At 39.2% G+C, this 16,883-nt stretch overlaps 1 protein-coding gene across 3 annotated transcripts in view; it reads right to left on the minus strand.

The window, feature by feature from the left end:
* LOC105915598 (NMDA receptor synaptonuclear signaling and neuronal migration factor) overlaps window positions 1–16,883 on the minus strand; it is a 52,764-nt gene continuing 35,881 nt past the window's right edge. For all 3 annotated transcript variants that reach the window (XM_036131993.1, XM_036131991.1, XM_036131992.1), the window contains 3 exons: window positions 16,403–16,505; window positions 9,242–9,317; window positions 1–5,151 (listed from right to left, as the gene is read on the minus strand). In XM_036131993.1, coding sequence (XP_035987886.1) covers window positions 5,054–5,151; window positions 9,242–9,317; window positions 16,403–16,505 — 277 coding nt within the window. In that variant the 3' untranslated portion in view covers window positions 1–5,053. The remainder of the gene's footprint in view (window positions 5,152–9,241; window positions 9,318–16,402; window positions 16,506–16,883) is intronic.

The following is a 16,883-nucleotide window of genomic DNA, read 5'->3' on the forward strand; positions in this document are numbered from 1 at the left end:
TCCTGTCTTCAAATAAGCTAAAAGCACATTGCCTTTTTTAATGTAGCCTTTTTAAGATGAAGTTAGAGATGGAAAGACTTGGACGTCATGCGATGATGATGATGACGATGATCATAACAGGATATAATTACATGCAGTTCCTGAAAGTTATTATGCCTGATCTGCTTTCAGAAGCACTGTTGATCTTTTAATTACAGTAAGTTCTCCTCAATGGGATTTTTCTTAACAAAGTTAAAAGGATCAAACAATGTTTTTGGTGGCTGAAAATTTTTATTCTACAGCTGCCATCGGCTTGATTCCTCACAGATTGCAGAAATAGCTGGACTTTAGGTAACTGTGTCGTTATCGAAACAGACAGCAGAAATTTATGTAAGCTGCGAACCAGTTAGTGGAAAAATACAGCTGCCTACATCCGATTAGCAACCAAAGAAAACTGATTTGCTGCAACGTCTGCAGTTGAAACCACAACCACTCCCGCATTGACCCTGCCAGGAATAAGGTGGACACAGATCTCTGCTTTTCAGAAAAGATTTTACTCTAGGAACCCACCTACAAGTTCCAAATTCTTTATTTTATTTAAATTTTTCCTCTTTTTTTTAAAGATTTCTGTTGCATTGGTGACCTGTATTAAAAGTATTCAAATAGGGAAATGGGCAGAGAGGGAGAAGTGGAAGACACAAGAAGGTCCCAAAGCTAGGTGTAGCTTCCATATTTGGGGCCGCTGCTCTACAACTAGACATGTGCTGCTTCCTACATCCTTTGGTTTATTCACATCTATTAAACTGTACAAGCATATTTTATATAAAGCTCTCTGACTAATGGAGTTAGTGGCAATGCGTACATACCTTTTCAAAGTGAAAATATGCATCTGCACATAAATGAAGATGACAGTGTATCACCCACTCCCCCAGAAAACAAACTGTCATGCCATGTTGTTAAACCAATGAGGAAATGAAGACTGTTGACAACAGCAGGAGTCACAATCAACAGTAACATCACATTTTCTCACTGCAACGTCATCCTGTATTATATCTGTTATTAACTTTTAGTTATAAAACAGTCATTTTTCCATGTAAATGCAGTGTCTCTTTTACATCAAAGAAAACACATTAGTATTGGTTGAATCAAATTTCTAAAATAGTAACACAGTTGTACAGAAAAAAAAAACCTGTAATTAATTTATTTCCCCTACAGGGCTTCAGTCCAGGAATCTCTTCGGCCATTTTGGCCAAAGCAAACAAATCAGTCACTTCCTGCTGTAGCTGTGATTATTGCCCTCAGTAAAAAGCTTTGTAATATTTACTATCTCAGAGGCCTTTTTTTTTTTCTGTGTGAGAGTTAGAGTCCGAGCCCGTTATCTGTGAGCTGCAGACAAAGAGCTCCAACTGTGCTGTGAGGAACATGTCTTCCAGCTCAGCTGACCACAGCACAGATCGGATGGAGGCAATAACTCCACATGATGGGAATAGATAGTGAAAGGACACGGTAATCCACACGGCCATGACACAAAACACTTACTGAGTGCTGGGAAGGCTGGATGAGAAGTCAGGAACCATGTATGAAGAATCACACGTGTTATTTATATTCTATATATTTATTTGAATCCAAATCACTTTTCAACACTCTACTGGAGTAAAGAGGAAGAAGGTAAAAGTAATAGAAAGACAAAGCTGCTTCCTTTCCTTTCGTATCCTTTGGAGGAGATATTTGATGTGAAGCTGCAAACTTTCATAGGGGAAGCGGAGGGTAGATATAGCAGAGGACATGGCCACCTCAGCAAAAGCTTCTTACAAAGCAATGTAAATGTCACTCATCCTATATGACTCAATGCTTATTCAGTACCGGCACCAGCATTTTTTAAATTCCCCAATTAGATAGAAGTTCCAAATCAGCACTCTTCAGCAGAACACTGAGGTAGCTTCATGCTGCAGCTTGTTGTTTAGACGACTAGTGCAGCCTTTGCTGTTACAGAGATTACAGCAGCCTGAGCCAAACATTGTTTCATACAGCAGAGTCTGTTTAAAGAAGCCATCTTTGTTTTTTCTTGTTTTTTGTAAACTGGGGTATTTTTTATTTATTTTTTGCTGTTAGTGCTACCAATCTGATGAGTTTTGCAGGTGTGCATTGATTAAAAGCCCTGATGACGAGGGGTCAAGCTGTTCTGCCTGAAATACATGTGACTCATAATGTTCTACACCAAGCTGTCAGAGGAAGGCACGGGAGAGTTTGACATTAAATAAAGACATAATCTTACATTATTTTCAGATTGTTTTCTTTTAGGTCATTTCCTCGTGGCAATCTTTTTGTTTTCCAGAAATATATTTTTTTAATCTGTCATTAAAAAAAGAGGTTGTTTTAAAACAGGTCATTGCTTCATCCATATGAAAACACTGAAAACAAACCAGATGCCGTAGTAACTGTAACAGTCCTGCGTGTGGTGCTGTGACTCAGACATGAAATTACAACAAAAGCAAAGAAGAAGTGGGCTATGCACATAATGCCGATGCATGACACGCTGGGGTCAAGGATTAGGCCAGACATCAGACGTCATTGGTTTTAAAAAAAAAACGTTTTTCCACAGAAAAACAAAAAGTTTACTTTTCAAGATGCTTTCCGACTGAAACCGGTTTCTGAAGAAATAATGTTTTAAGACCCGTACCACACTGCTTCCCATTTGAGAAAAAGCTGTAAAGCTGAAAATGTTTAGAATGTTTCCATGTGGACGGCTCCTTGATGAGGGTGCAGGAGTTTTCTCAAAGCCATATGATGTATAGCAGCAACTCCCCTCCCCAGCCTCTTCTGTACACACCCAGTCAGCTGGCCCACAAAAAGGAAATTATTTAAAGAAAGGCTAAATAGGATGTTCAGAAACATTTCAATTTGAAAAAAAGTGGACTGGCTACAGGAGGCTAACCGTAATTCTGTTTAAACTAGTGCTGTTTTCACACAGACAAGAGTTTGTACTCAATAAACAATCTACAACTGCTGCTCACCACAGAGGAAAATAATATCACTGATTAACTAGCTGACATCCACTTGTAAGATTTCAAAAGATTTCCACACAAAGAGGAGGATGGTGGATAATACCAGATATTTGGTGCACTAAGCACATTTCCACACATTAAGTATAAAAAACTAAACTTGAACGGTGCTTGTTTTGTGTGTTTTGTTTCAGCTCTGAGAGTCTGAGGCAAACAGACCAAAGCTGTGAACGCTGCAACAGCACAGCAACCACCAGAACAGTATTACAAATCTACTTTCAAAAGAATCCCAAAATTCTTTCAAATTATGTTAAATACTGTGTTCAATTTAAATGTAACCCAGCAAGACTGAATTTAAATTCCCGCCTTGCTCTTTGAAATATCTACACGTCTAAACACCTGCTGAAACACTAAGTTACTGTCTACACACTCATCGGTGTTACATATATTAATATGAGTGTGTATGTAGCAAAATTAACATCTAAAATAGTCACATATAACATATTATAGCTATAATAATGTATCAATCTGTGATATTATTAAAGCAGCAGTGATAATGGTTGTAGACTGGTTTTCTAATGAAAGTCATTAGCTAATGTTTTTCTACCTTTTAGTTTTCATGTTTTTGTCTGAATATTATAGAAGTCCTGTTTTTGCTCAAGGATTTCATACAATAATAAATCCCCGGCCTAAACACAGGTCATCTCTCTTTAAACTAGAGCAAGAACATCTGAATCTTAAAGCCCATAACTTTGGGGAAGCACAACACTAAACCACCAGAGAGTGCCTTTTAAATCTTATGATCGTCTTGTACAAAAGCTTGTAAATGGTTTCATAAGTGGTGAAACAACACAATAAAGAAGAAACTAAGTATTGCCTTCACAAATCATTGCTACTTTGTGGGATTCAAGTTAAATCTTCCATAAATGAAAAAATCTTAAAGCTGCTAATAAACAATTAAGATAACCTAAATATACAAATATGTCTATGCATCACCTTCTTCGCATGAAGTGACTAAAAATCGTTTGCCGGCACCTCCTTAACAGGCCACCAGGGAAACACGCACACGAACAACACGCACATGCAATAAAAACAGACACAGGTAATAAAGAAGGCACCTGTAAGCCAGCATTTCAAGAAAAAACAGCGAAAACTGTCTCAGCAGCGTACAAAATAATGCTATCAAGCAGCCAAACAAGCGTGGATGCATCTATGTGTTCGGCTACTGCTGACCTGTGAAAGTTTCTGCGCTGCAGTAATGACCTAATGTTCCACTGAGGGGGTGTGGCTTAAGAAGGCCTTCAACTCGGATCTACAGTTAGTAAGTCTAGAGGATTTAACCTGAGTTCATACAACAGTCTGTACAAAAGACTAACACATTGGTCTGAAGATTGGATCTCCAGAAAAGCTTTAACTAATCTATTTTCCAAATCTAAATGTTTTGTATGAATACAAGCTGTTACAATACCACAGACAGGAAGTTGAAAACCTATTTCTAATGTTCTTTCCATGACTTATTTACATATAAGCTCTGCTTCCTTTGTAAAAAGCTTCATCACCTGAAAAAAAGAATTATATCTCATCATTATAAGCTTTCCTCCTAAAAGAGCTGAGTAGTTTTGCTAAATGCAAGGCAAGAAAAAAAATAAGCTTTGCTCTAAAGTTTATAGGGATAATCTTTCTGTTATCTGCTGTCACTCTTTCAGCATCCACTCCCGATTCGAATCTGACTCCCGTCAGCTTCGTTGACACATTTAGGCTAGGATGATGACTTGCTTCTCCTCCCGCTTCCTGTCCCTTTCCTTCTCTTTTCTCATCGACAGGCAGAAAGTGAAAATGGGCAGGGGTAAAAGATGTACCCATCGGGTGCTTCTACAAGGCCACATTCTGCCTCTTCAGAAGGTTCTAGAAAGGAAAAAAAAAAACACACCCTACTGCACTGCTGCCGCTGTGGCTCCGTCGCAGAGCCAGAGTCCGCTGGCAACTCAAGACGGCAGCCACCCTGTTACCGTGCAACAGTAGGCTCAGACTCGCTATAACCGGCTGAAAAGCCTGAAGGCGGCTGGGTGAGGTCACAAGAGGTCGTCGTAGTCCAGCAGCTTCGAGTGCTGACGGCTTTTCCAAAGGCGGTACAGACGGAAGTCAAAGTACATCTCGATCATCTCTTTGCCTGCAGGCACAGGATAGGAAGCAGAAGGTAAACTTCCACCAGTGCACATGGGTAAGTAACCGCACATGTCACCAGCATCACCAACAGCAGCGTACGGATTTCTGCCGTATTTGGAAGCTCAACAGTGTTTGTTCACATTTTAGATCATTTACCAAAAATTATTTCCAGATTCTCCAAACTGATTATCTGCTGTTGCTGAGTTTCAAGTTACAGTGCAGTGCAGTGTCCACATTTCATGACGACAGTGAAGATTGCATTGTCTATAAAATATTAGAAATATGCCTGGGCCAGTATTCATTTCTCCAGGTGAGGAAAAAAAGTCAAATATTGTCTGGAAATAATTATGGTGGCAGAAACATGGACAGCCGTGGTGTGGAAACTAAAGGGACAAATCACCCATATAAAGGCAAAACATTTTAAAAAGTGCAGTTCTCAAGCTGCAAGTGGCATATCTTCTAAACAGCTGACAGCAGGCTTTACCCGAGCAGATAACCCCACTAATTAACCAGCTACTACTGTTACTCTATAAAGAACAGAGTGATCATAATTAATGCTAAATTAGCCATAGGTGAACTCTGCATTTATTCTGTGATAGAAAAAAGGTTAAAAAATTTAAAGAAACAGACAATCTATATGGGATATTATTTTAGCATATTTTCTCACAACTGCAGGGCTTTCGTGATAGTTTTAGACATAATATTATTGAACAGTTTAGAAAAAAATATCATTATATAAAAGTTTAAAGTTAAGTGAAACATGTCTAGACAATCCACATGATCAGTTTTACGATCCTGTGGACCGTTTACGACCATGAAGAGATTGAAGAGCTGTCTAACATTAGTAGACTGAACCTCTGCATAATGCTTGCAGCAGCTCTAAGAACACCAGCCAGAAGTTTGGAGAAAATGAGAAAGCTGCTGAAGCAATTACTGGATAATGAAGACATGTAACCCCCAGATTCCACATCCTTCGTACTAACACCGCTCCGTTCACGTACGTGAACGTCCGACTGACGGAGCATCTACGTTGCTACTTTAATTAATGAGAACTGTTCCACATCCTCCATGACTACTCCAAACGTCCCTGTTGATGGACCTGCTTCCTGTCGTTCACCGCCAAAGTATGGAACAACTCTAATTTTCTGCTCCGTTTTGGACTGTCAGGCTCCGGCCGGGTCCAGTTCCATAATAGCAATGATAGCAAACAGGACAAAAGAACGTCAACAGCCTCCAGTTTGTCAGTTAAATGGGGTAAACAGAGATCGTTAACCAAAAATTATTATTATTTTTTTAAATATTCACAGTAAATGAACTGTTTTATTTTAATAAATATAAATAATATAATAATCACTCGTGTCAAGCGGAAACGTGCAGGAGCGGAGGATGTGGAATTACGGGGTGAGATGACCATCAGTCACCTTCAGTCTGGAGCTCCACGCACCAGCTTGGCTCATGGGGTGAAAATAATCAGGAGAGCGATGAGGAATCAGCCCACAGCTATATGGAAGGAGCTTGTTAATGAGCTGATATTAGTTAGTCTACCAATAACAGCATTAGCAACACTGAGTTTTGCCTGCCACTGCTATAAAAGCCACATGTCGAGGTCTCATATGTTGCAATGAAAATCTAGATGATTCAGAGAAAGCTTAGGAGAGGATGCTGTGGTCTGATGGGACCAGAATATAACTCTTTTATGTCAACTCTACCTGACATGTAAAGGAAGAGAAATAATAAGTATGGCCCAAAGAACACCATCTCTACTGACAAGCATGAAGGTGGAAATATTATGCTTTGGGGCTATTTTCCTGCTGGAGGAGCATAAATAATCACACTAACAGGCATATGAAGAGGATCATTTACTGTGGAGTCTAGGATGAGAACACTGAAGAAGGTTCAGTTAGGAGAACACAATGCTAAGACAACAATGTTGTACCCGAAGAGACTTGTTTAGATCCTGGAGTGGCCTACTAAGTCGTAAGTAGTTGCAAATAATTCTTAATATTGAGAACTCAAAGAGAAACTATTCCCAAAGAACGACAGAACAAAACTTTTTTTTGCTTTTCTTGGAATAAATCTACCTCTTGGATAATGACATATTTGTTGTATAATTCGAAAGAAATCTTCTTTACAACACAAGCCTGGTGGGCATTTTCACAATAAAGATGCTGACTAAAGAACTTCCCCTCTGTAACAGGAAGGCGTGCTAATGATCGCGGTGATGCACATGGGATCAAACTGATGGAAGCTTATTTAATGACTGTCAGTCTATTGATGAATGACTGGGATGTCATCAGATTTGCTGGCAGTAATTTGATTGTGGCAGGCAGGATCTGGGTCAGTGAGCTGCATGGACAGTTTTCAAACCTACATTTTTCCACACACTACTCTCTACATCAGAAATAATTCACTTTGTGGAGTTCAATCACCCAAACCTTTGAAATAAAGTCTGGAAAAAAACAGAGAGGAACACCTGTATGTTTCCGGTGCCGTCAACTCTTCTCTAATTGCTCTAATTATTTATTGATACAGGAAATACAATACATTGGCAAATATTTTGGGTCTCATTCATTTTGATGAAACTATTAAAATTCCATTCTTAATACAAAGGCTTTGGTGTACATGGTGTTAGCCAACCTTTTGCATCATTATCAACTTCAACTCTTGTGGAAAGGCTATCAAGCTATAAAATGGGAATTTTGGACCTTTATTCCAGGAGAGCATTTGTGAGGGCAGACAATAATGTTGGAGGACATGAGCAGCGTTGCAGTCTGTTCTATTTTATTCCAAAAGTGCTCTAGATAACAGTCAGGATTTTGTACAGGCTTGTCCATTTTTTTCACACAAAACTCGCTCGTCTTTTATTCAGGTTACTTTGTGCCCTGACATGGGAGTATCCACAAACAGCACAAAGTTGAGGTATATCAAATTGTCCAAAATGTCATGGTATGCTGAAGCATTTAAGAGTTCCTTTCATTGGAATGGAAGGGTGAAGTTAAATTCTAATGCTCTGTGTGCTCCCAAGATGTCAGACAATTATCAGCTAAATTAAACAGAAGGAAATGCAAGTTATCCAGTCCCCTTTCATTTTCAAGCATTCAGGATGCTGAAGTGAGTGAATCTGTATCAGTGTAGAGGGTGCACTGATTAGATCATCTAACTCATTTATATAGTTTAGATGTTTTAGTAACTTTTTTGAACCACATGTAATGCTTAAATAATTTTTGTCTTTAATGTTCCTATTATTGATTTTTATGTAAAGCATTTTGGTTTACCCTCTCAAGTGATAGTGCTGTAATAAACTTGCCATTCCTTGCCTGATTATTGTATTGGGTCGTTGCAGCGATAGTACAATAGGAGCCGTGAAAAAACTGCAGGGGTGGTTTAAACATGGTGGTTGTAAGCCTCAGGCATGTCCAAAAGATCTGGCTAATCTGATGATCAGACAGTAGATCATGTTTCCAATATTATATAGAAAGCATGTCATTGCTGGAGCATTTTTCCCAGAAGCACTGTTTTCATACGTCCCTGAAACAGACACATAATTGTGCTACCATAGTATTCAGTAACAACCATTGCACAAGTGTGGGAATCACAGCAAGTTGAGAGTCCACAGCATGGACGAAGTTCTTGGTTAACGTTTTGTGCCTTTCAGCTGAAAATGCCAAGTTCTTTGTCACAGCAGCACAGGTAATGTGAAGCAAGAGAAAAAGACACAAAGGAGAGGAAGCCGAGCGTAGTGGGTCAATAGAAGACGGGGGCTTGCACAGCAGCGATAATGATGTTTTATGAGCTAAATAATTAGCATGGCATCAATAGATGTCAGGAAAATAACTGAGGAGGGAAGCATGAAGAGTGTAGCACAGCACTCTTTTCATCACTAAGTAGCTTACTGTCATTTATTAATGCCCAATATAAACATTCCAACAGGGTACTGTTGAAGTCTATAGCACTAAATCAATATAACTATGGTTTTCTAATTAGTTTTCTTTTTACAGTGCACAACTCAAGTGTGCTAAGCAGTAGTCTGCATATTTAGTCTGTAAAGAATGTGTTTATTTCTCGAATCCCAAATGTGCATGTGATGCTCTCACCCTGGGCTGACAGCTCAAGTGGGGACTTGAATTCAACCGAAGAGGGTCTCATCAGCCTTTTCAAGGTCTGAATAAGCTGTAAGACAGAAAAAGAGGCAGAAGGTGAGTTTAGTAAAGAATATTTTCTTTCAAAGGACAAATAAATGAGATGAGACCATGTGCAGAATGTTTGGCAGCCATCACTCTTCTTCTCTATGCAGACAGTTATTTTTAATCAAATGAATTATATTTGCTATGCCAAACAACTAGCCAAGAGAATTTGTCGGAAAAATTATAAAAATAAAATTTCTGTCTTTGAAAAAAGAGGAATAAAATAATCTAGAACATTATCTGTCTCATATTGGCATTTAGGAAACAGAAATAACTTTAGTAATACCAACTGACTAGACAAAAAGTTTTGTCTGATTTCATGTCAGACAGTGAGGAAATATGTGACTTTTCATACAGTGTATATAAATATTTTGTTTCAACAGTATTGCTAAAAACAGCTTTTTTCTAATTCTGCACATAGCTTTACACGACTGAGCTGATGTTTTTAGACATGTATTGGAAACTGCTGAACAGTTATGAGCTTGTTTTTTATATTATATACATTATATTATATACAAAGTTTATACCCTGAGGTGCTGCCTCCCCTACACCCTGCCCTCCACACCTAAACCCTACCGCCATATTCCAGGGGAGAGCACAAGTGACAGCCCCAGCAAACCCCTAAAACCCAATGCCCATCCCCACCTCCAGAACCCAAACTTCGGATGGCAATCTGAGAACAGAGGTGTGAGAGAGACCCCGAGCCTGCCTCTGCCCGCTTCAATGTTGTGTTGTCGCATGTTGTTCCAGAGTGCATTTGAAAAACTGGGAGGGCCAAAAGGGCAGAGCCCAACCCCCCCATGTACCCTACCCAGAACCCTCAATGTCTAAAGCTGTATGGGGCAGAGGAAGCCACCAGATGTGAGGCCTCTGCGGGGCTGGAGATAAGTGTTGAGGCCCGGGAGCCAATGGCAAACCGAGACCGACCTCGCCGCCGGACCCACCAGACACCCCACTCTGGGCACCCCCCAGACCTCCAAGACCCTGACACTCCCCAAATAAGCCACCATGTCCCATAGACACAGCCAACATCCCCCCACTCACACTAAGAGCCCATCAAACGGGCCCAAAGAGATTGATCTGTGGAGGCAGATGATTTCTCAAGACTAATTTGATCCAACTAAAGATCTTTATACTGATTGATACTGAGCAATACATAGGAAAGTAAAAGCCATGCAAACTGATTTTTTCCCCAAAGTGCTATCATCTAAATTAGTCAGCAAGCAAACTCAAGGGGAAGGTGAATTTTTACATCTCAGGCACTTTGATAAGTCCTTACATATGTGGCTCCAGAACCTCTGAACAGGTGTACATAACCACAGTTCATGAATATAATTCTCAGGATAATTGCCTGTGCAATGTGAAAACTATTTAGATTGTACTAAATCCATCCTGAATAATCTTTGACCTGTTTAGTTTCTATGAAGGATTTTGTATTGTATTAGTTGTAAATTCATATTTCTAGTAATTTTGAAAGTTCTTAAACATATCTGAGACCAGGAGTTCTGTTCAAAGCTGACTGATAAATCCCCCTCCACCAGTGTGATGTCAGGATTATTCCAGATGGGTGTATGGCTGCACGGGAAAAGTGATGATGTCAATTCTATACCAGCGTTATGTATAGCATCTTAAAGTTATGATGCCCATGTCGTCTCATGTATGGCCAAAAATTCTGTGGCAGCTGCTTTACTTTTCCCACAGGCTCCTGTCAAATTCAGCGCTTAAGGTAATCCTACAAGGGCAAAACCCAAACTCACTACTCTAGAAGCCCCATAATAGCCATAGGTCCTCAGGAAATCTGCCCAGTAAGAGCATGTCAACAACACATGACAGAAAAAAAGGAACTGTTAAATTTTAAGACTGTGAATTTTGCCAAATAAATGTTCTTGATTCTTGAAGATTTCGAATGTATCATTCATTATGGCACTTTAATACAGGTTGTCTAGACACTCAATTTGGTCTTGTTCTTACTTAGTGCTTAAATCATACAGGGCTGTAGCTTTTCGATGATTGTTTGTTCAGAAAGTTTGCTTCCTAAGATTTATTACACCTGTTAGGCAAAACATAATGGACACTGACAGCTGCAGCAGATGGAATCGATTATCTCCCCAGAAGTCTAACTCTACAGAGAAATGGGCAGGTGTGAGACATGAGAAACTTTGACAGGGGCCACTCTCTTTGAGACGGGTAACTAAATGTCAAGAAGTGTTCGGAGGTGGTAAGGAATCCGCTTAACAATGGTCTACCGAGGGAAAGGGCACTAGCGAGCAGCTTGAAATGCCAGAACAAGTCTGATCCCATTTATACTGCAGCTCTAAGAGGATTTAAAGAATTGCTTGATAATATCTGATACCATGGGACACCTTTTCAGGTGAGGGACCGTCCACACTTGGAATTGATAGTAATCCTTATGGTCAAGTGCAAAAAAACGGCAGCTTATGTGGCCTTTTTTTTTGACTCAGTGGCTTAGTGCTGGTCTCTGTCGGATGTTCTCATGTCACTGCCACCAAGGGCTGCATTTCTCTCAGGAATGCTATAATGTCTTGATCTTGCAAAGTAACTGACAACAGATTTTAATTCTATGGCACTATATTATTTTATTTGTATCAAAATAAAACCTAAATTTCGAGTCTTCATAACATTTTTTTAAACTGCTTGGTTCAGAGAAAACGACATCTTTCAGCATAAATCTCAAGTTTTGATCGGTCATATCGACGGGACATTGAAATCGTTTAGACTCTTAAGACTGTTGCTGGAGAACTGAGTGACAGTGGCGTACCTTCTGCAGGTAGTTCAGCCAGTCGATCTATTATTAGCAGCTCTCCAGCTGGGGCTGCAGGAGCACACACAGGCACCAGCGGGGGGAAAATTGTTAAATGCAGCGAATAAGCCCTTGCCTGTTCATAGCCCTCTTCATGCAACTTGTTTCAAACCTCTGTGGAGGAAATGCTAAATGTCACACTGACTATGAGAGTGGTGCTCCGTGTTCTTTCCAGAGTGGCGGTAACATTGTAACACACAAGGATAAGACTTTTGTTAGTGCAGATCTAACTTAAAAAAAAAAAAGAATATTAACTGTTTGTGATTATCAATAAGAACAGTAGATAATATTGCTGGTGGGCATGTTAAAAAAAAAATTGTTTAAAATACTTTTGATCATAAAGAGTTACTATTACAGGTGTACCATAATGTGTAAACACTTAAAAGTGGGATTCATGATTGCATATATGTAAACAGTATTTTTAAATTGTTTGTGACTGATGATCAGAGTTCAACCAACAACAACAACAGACATCAACAGCAGTTTTCTTAAAGGGTTGAGTTTGTGCAAAGGCATTCACAAAACCCTATATGTCACAGTGTGATTTTTTTTTAACCACATGGACATTTGACCGGTTATTTATCTTTATAGAAAGCACTCCATATCAATACGATGTTTTTATATGAATGGTACTAAGGATGGCTAGGGTTGTGCTATTAAAATTCTAAAAGTTAATGTAAAAGTAGTGTATGAAACGAAAATATTACAGTGTGTTCTGCGCAATACAACTACTACTAATCCAGCTTTATTTATAACACACTTACATCACCACACAGGACCAAAGTGGTGCACATATTAGATGACACCAAAATGAATTAACTAATAAATATAAAACAGGGGAAAGAGTAATCATGCAATGCATACAACAGAGTTAAGTAATATTTTAAGGGTCTACAAAATAATTACATGAAGTAAAAATAATTTCCGATTGGATTTGTTTTAAGACGGTCCAAGTCTGCTTTGATTTTAGACCCTATTGGATCAGTAGTAGCCTTTAGCCTGTGGACCAACTAATCTACATTTATACTAAATGAAGGAGGTAAGAGACTTATGTACTGAAGGTGTGTAACTGTAGCATTGGCAGAAGCTTTGATGGCTTCAGATGTGACACTTCTGGCCTTTCCATTTCTCCTCCTGTCACCCACAATTAACTTTTTGGGGTGAAAAAGAATGTTCCGTTTATGGACAGTAGACGCTTTCAGCTAGAGCTTGAATTTTTCTGTCTCAGACACCCTGTTTGTACAAGAGAAATCCAAGTAGACAGTAATTTGTTATAATTTCATAGTTTTTATTGTTAACAAGGTTATGGTATTTTAAAGTGTTGTTTTTAACGGATTCATTACTTTCTGGCATTGTGTGGGAACATCTCCTTCCTACCAAGGTTTAGATGCTGGTTGTTAGCTGAGGGTTAACAAACCTTTGCCTGTGTGATGAACCAGTAAGGGTAGCCCGAGCCAAAGCGTGGACAATTTCAATCCCCAGGCTGTGTCTCTGATTAACACAATAAACATCTTACAGCCAGGGTAGCCATCTACCCTGCTGGAAAACAATAAGCATATTTGCACTCTCTCTCTCTCTCTCTCTCTCTCTCTCTCTCTCTCTCTCTCTCTCTCTCTCTCTCTCTTTCTTTCTCTCTCTCTGTCTGTCTCTCTCTCTGTCTAACCCTATATATATATATATATATATATATATATATATATATATATATGACAAAGCGGAATGACAATATGTTATAAATCTTTAACGGGTAATGGTATTTTTTTTCTCTGCAACTTAAATGGATCTGCAACTTAAATGGAGTGTTGTTTTAAATCTTTTTTTTGTCCTGTCAGTGTAGATATTTTTCTCTCTTACAACATACTTTTTATTCAAGATATAGTGTTTTAGCCTTTTTTATATATAGCATTATTTAAATAATGTTTTTATTGTTGTATTTCTAGAAAAAATATATTTTTGTAATTTTATTGTGTTTGTTTATGTTCCAAATGTTTAAAAAATAAACCCATCAGTGATGATTATTTTTTTTATGTTTCATTAAAAAACATTACAGTTGTTTCAGATGCCTTTTATTTGTCTGTTTTTACAAGCCCAGCTCCTCTAATATGTTGAGGTGTAAAAGAGAAAAGGCGCTTGGAGGTCAGCTATTTTACACAGGCACATTGATGTTCCACATTGCTTTTATTTTGAAGGGCTCTAACATGCTGACATAGGCGTTAGCTTTGCGGTACACTGCCCCTTATGCGTCTGTCATGTTTAAAGCAATGGTCAATGGTGAACTTACCTGGGTTTGTGTGGATGAAAACCTTGCTAAAAATGATCTTGTGTGTATGGTATTATTTTTTTAAAATAATGTGGGGAAGAAATTTGGATTTTTAAATACCATACGTGTGTACAAGGCCTAAGTCGTTGGCTGCTGCAAGGTATCTGGACTGTAACTGAGCCAGTACACACGGTTTGGAGCAAGCCATTTGTGCTGTACAAGTGGTGTTTTGTCACCATGTGGATAATTCAGTGAACCTTCACTCGTAATAAAGGTTCTGATCCAAAGATGACATGGAGATTGTTAACATGAGCTGCGGAGCTGTTGCCTCTTCAAGGCAGAGTGGAAGAACCACCCCTAGTGGTGGGGTCAGAGCAGCAGACTGATAGCTGTTGTCTGTCTGATCCTTCACAGCGGCAACAGTGCTTTCTAAATGCGACTCCACCACCCGTACACCCAACATTCCCAGTTGTGTGTTGCTGTGTTTTTGCACAAGCAGCAATAGGCTTTAAAGCCACTGTTTGAAGCAGATTTTAACCAAGTCTTAAACTGGTTCTTTGGATGCCAAGTGTTGCTAAATTAGCATTTTCCCCATGACAACGGCAGCACTATTTCTTCATGGACCATCAGTGATATAGACTGACCAATGACGTCAAAGCTAATTGGTTAGCTGGATGTTTTTGGTTGTAAACACATGGTGAGTGGTTGTGTGGTGGTTAGAGAGCAGGGTGCTTGTGTCCTGAAGAGGCTGCAAGGTTCCTGGTTAACCCCAGATTGCTCCCCAGGCGCCGCATAGTGCCAGCCCACTGCTCCCTAAGGGATGGATTCAATTCAGAGGACTTATTTCATTGGAATGTATGCTGCAATGACAATAAAGGTGATGATTATTATTCCATAAAGCACTATTCAGTGTTGCAGGAGCATTTTATTGTGTATTTAAGGTAGTGTTACATGGCCATAATAAAATTAAGACCTATTAAAGATACATTTAGGACTTGAACATGGTAGTTCAGTGAATTTAAGACTTTTTAAGATCCCGTAGAAACCCTATAAATAACCTGGCTTGAAGGACTAGTTAAAAGTGTTGCCAAGTCAGTTTTGTTTAGTGATCTCTCTGTCGCCCATCTCCAGATGCTCAACCAAAGCAATTCTAAGCTTTGTAGACAAGAGCTAAACATATATGCAATATTCATTAAACGACTTTACTGTTCATCTATTCCTTATCATTTCATGTTTGGAATTTTTGATATGGATGGCAGAAAAGCATAAAATGTCTTTGCATCTCGGGTGTCAGGAGTGAAGCATGTCTTGAAGGGCCAGCATATCTAAATATGAACAGTTTTGTGGGTGGGCATATTTCAGGTGCAAGTTATCATGAGTGTGTCTCTGTGTGGTTAGTGTGTCAGTCTCTGTGGGGGAGGAAGAGTTGTGGAAGGAGCATGAGTGTGAAAGTAAATGTGTGAATATGTAATTAAGGCGAGAGCAAGCATGCGCGTGTGTGTGCTGCCTAATATAGTGGCTGTCAAGAAGTCGACACTCCCTATCCTTTAATAGTGCTGTGGGTGCCTGTTATCTACGTATACAAGTATCGGGTGCCCGATACTTGTATACGTCCATCCCTCTTCCTCAATCTTGACAGTAGGACAACCGCTTCAGCAAGAAAAGGACCTGCTAATGTTGGAATTCATATAGCTGTCTGATTTAAAAAAAAAATAATAATAACATTATTTTTGTAATTAATGGCAAAGAAACTGTTCAAGCGTACAGTCGTCTGCCGTGCAAGTACAAAAAGTGCTTTGCAAGGTTATAGTCAAGGGACAAAGTGAGCAGAATGCTTAAATGATTTATCTGCACATGAACACAGGAAGCATCTCTGTCTCAGTTTGTGTGCGTGTGCATGTTTAAAAGAAGGAGTAAGCAAAATGTAAACGTTAGCATTAAGCTGTTAGCTGAGGTTGACTTGTGTGTCCGTCCTTAAGGCGTAACAAACCTTTTCTCCATTAGCACTTCCGAGCACATAGCAGCCCATAATATGGATGAGGTTGGGCTCCGGGTTCAGTTTACTCATCAGCCTGCTGAGACGCCGCCAGAACCTGCTCGCACAAGGACAAACAAGAGGCACAGTCAGTAACAATAATAAGAAGAAGGGAATAAATGTCTCTATTTTTTTAGGTAAAAAGCTTAAAAAATTTGACATTAGCTCCTTCCATCTTTCCATCAATACTGACCAGCTTCCTTGTCTGTGTTGAGAAAAGCATTCAACCACCACATATCGCATTAGGTAAAAACAAACTGCTTCCAACGTGGACTGACAACAAAAAATCACTTTGTTGCTCATTTGTGCTGTGTACTCTGCAAACAACTGATTTTTTTCTTACCCACTTTTTGTGTAGGTCAGATTTGTACAATGTACTAAAAATATCTGCTATATCAAGATACTCTTTAATGTGAGCTGTCAATTTTTTAGAGCT

Source organism: Fundulus heteroclitus, unplaced genomic scaffold (genome assembly GCF_011125445.2).
Source record: "Fundulus heteroclitus isolate FHET01 unplaced genomic scaffold, MU-UCD_Fhet_4.1 scaffold_466, whole genome shotgun sequence".
In the NCBI taxonomy this organism is placed as follows: domain Eukaryota; kingdom Metazoa; phylum Chordata; class Actinopteri; order Cyprinodontiformes; family Fundulidae; genus Fundulus; species Fundulus heteroclitus.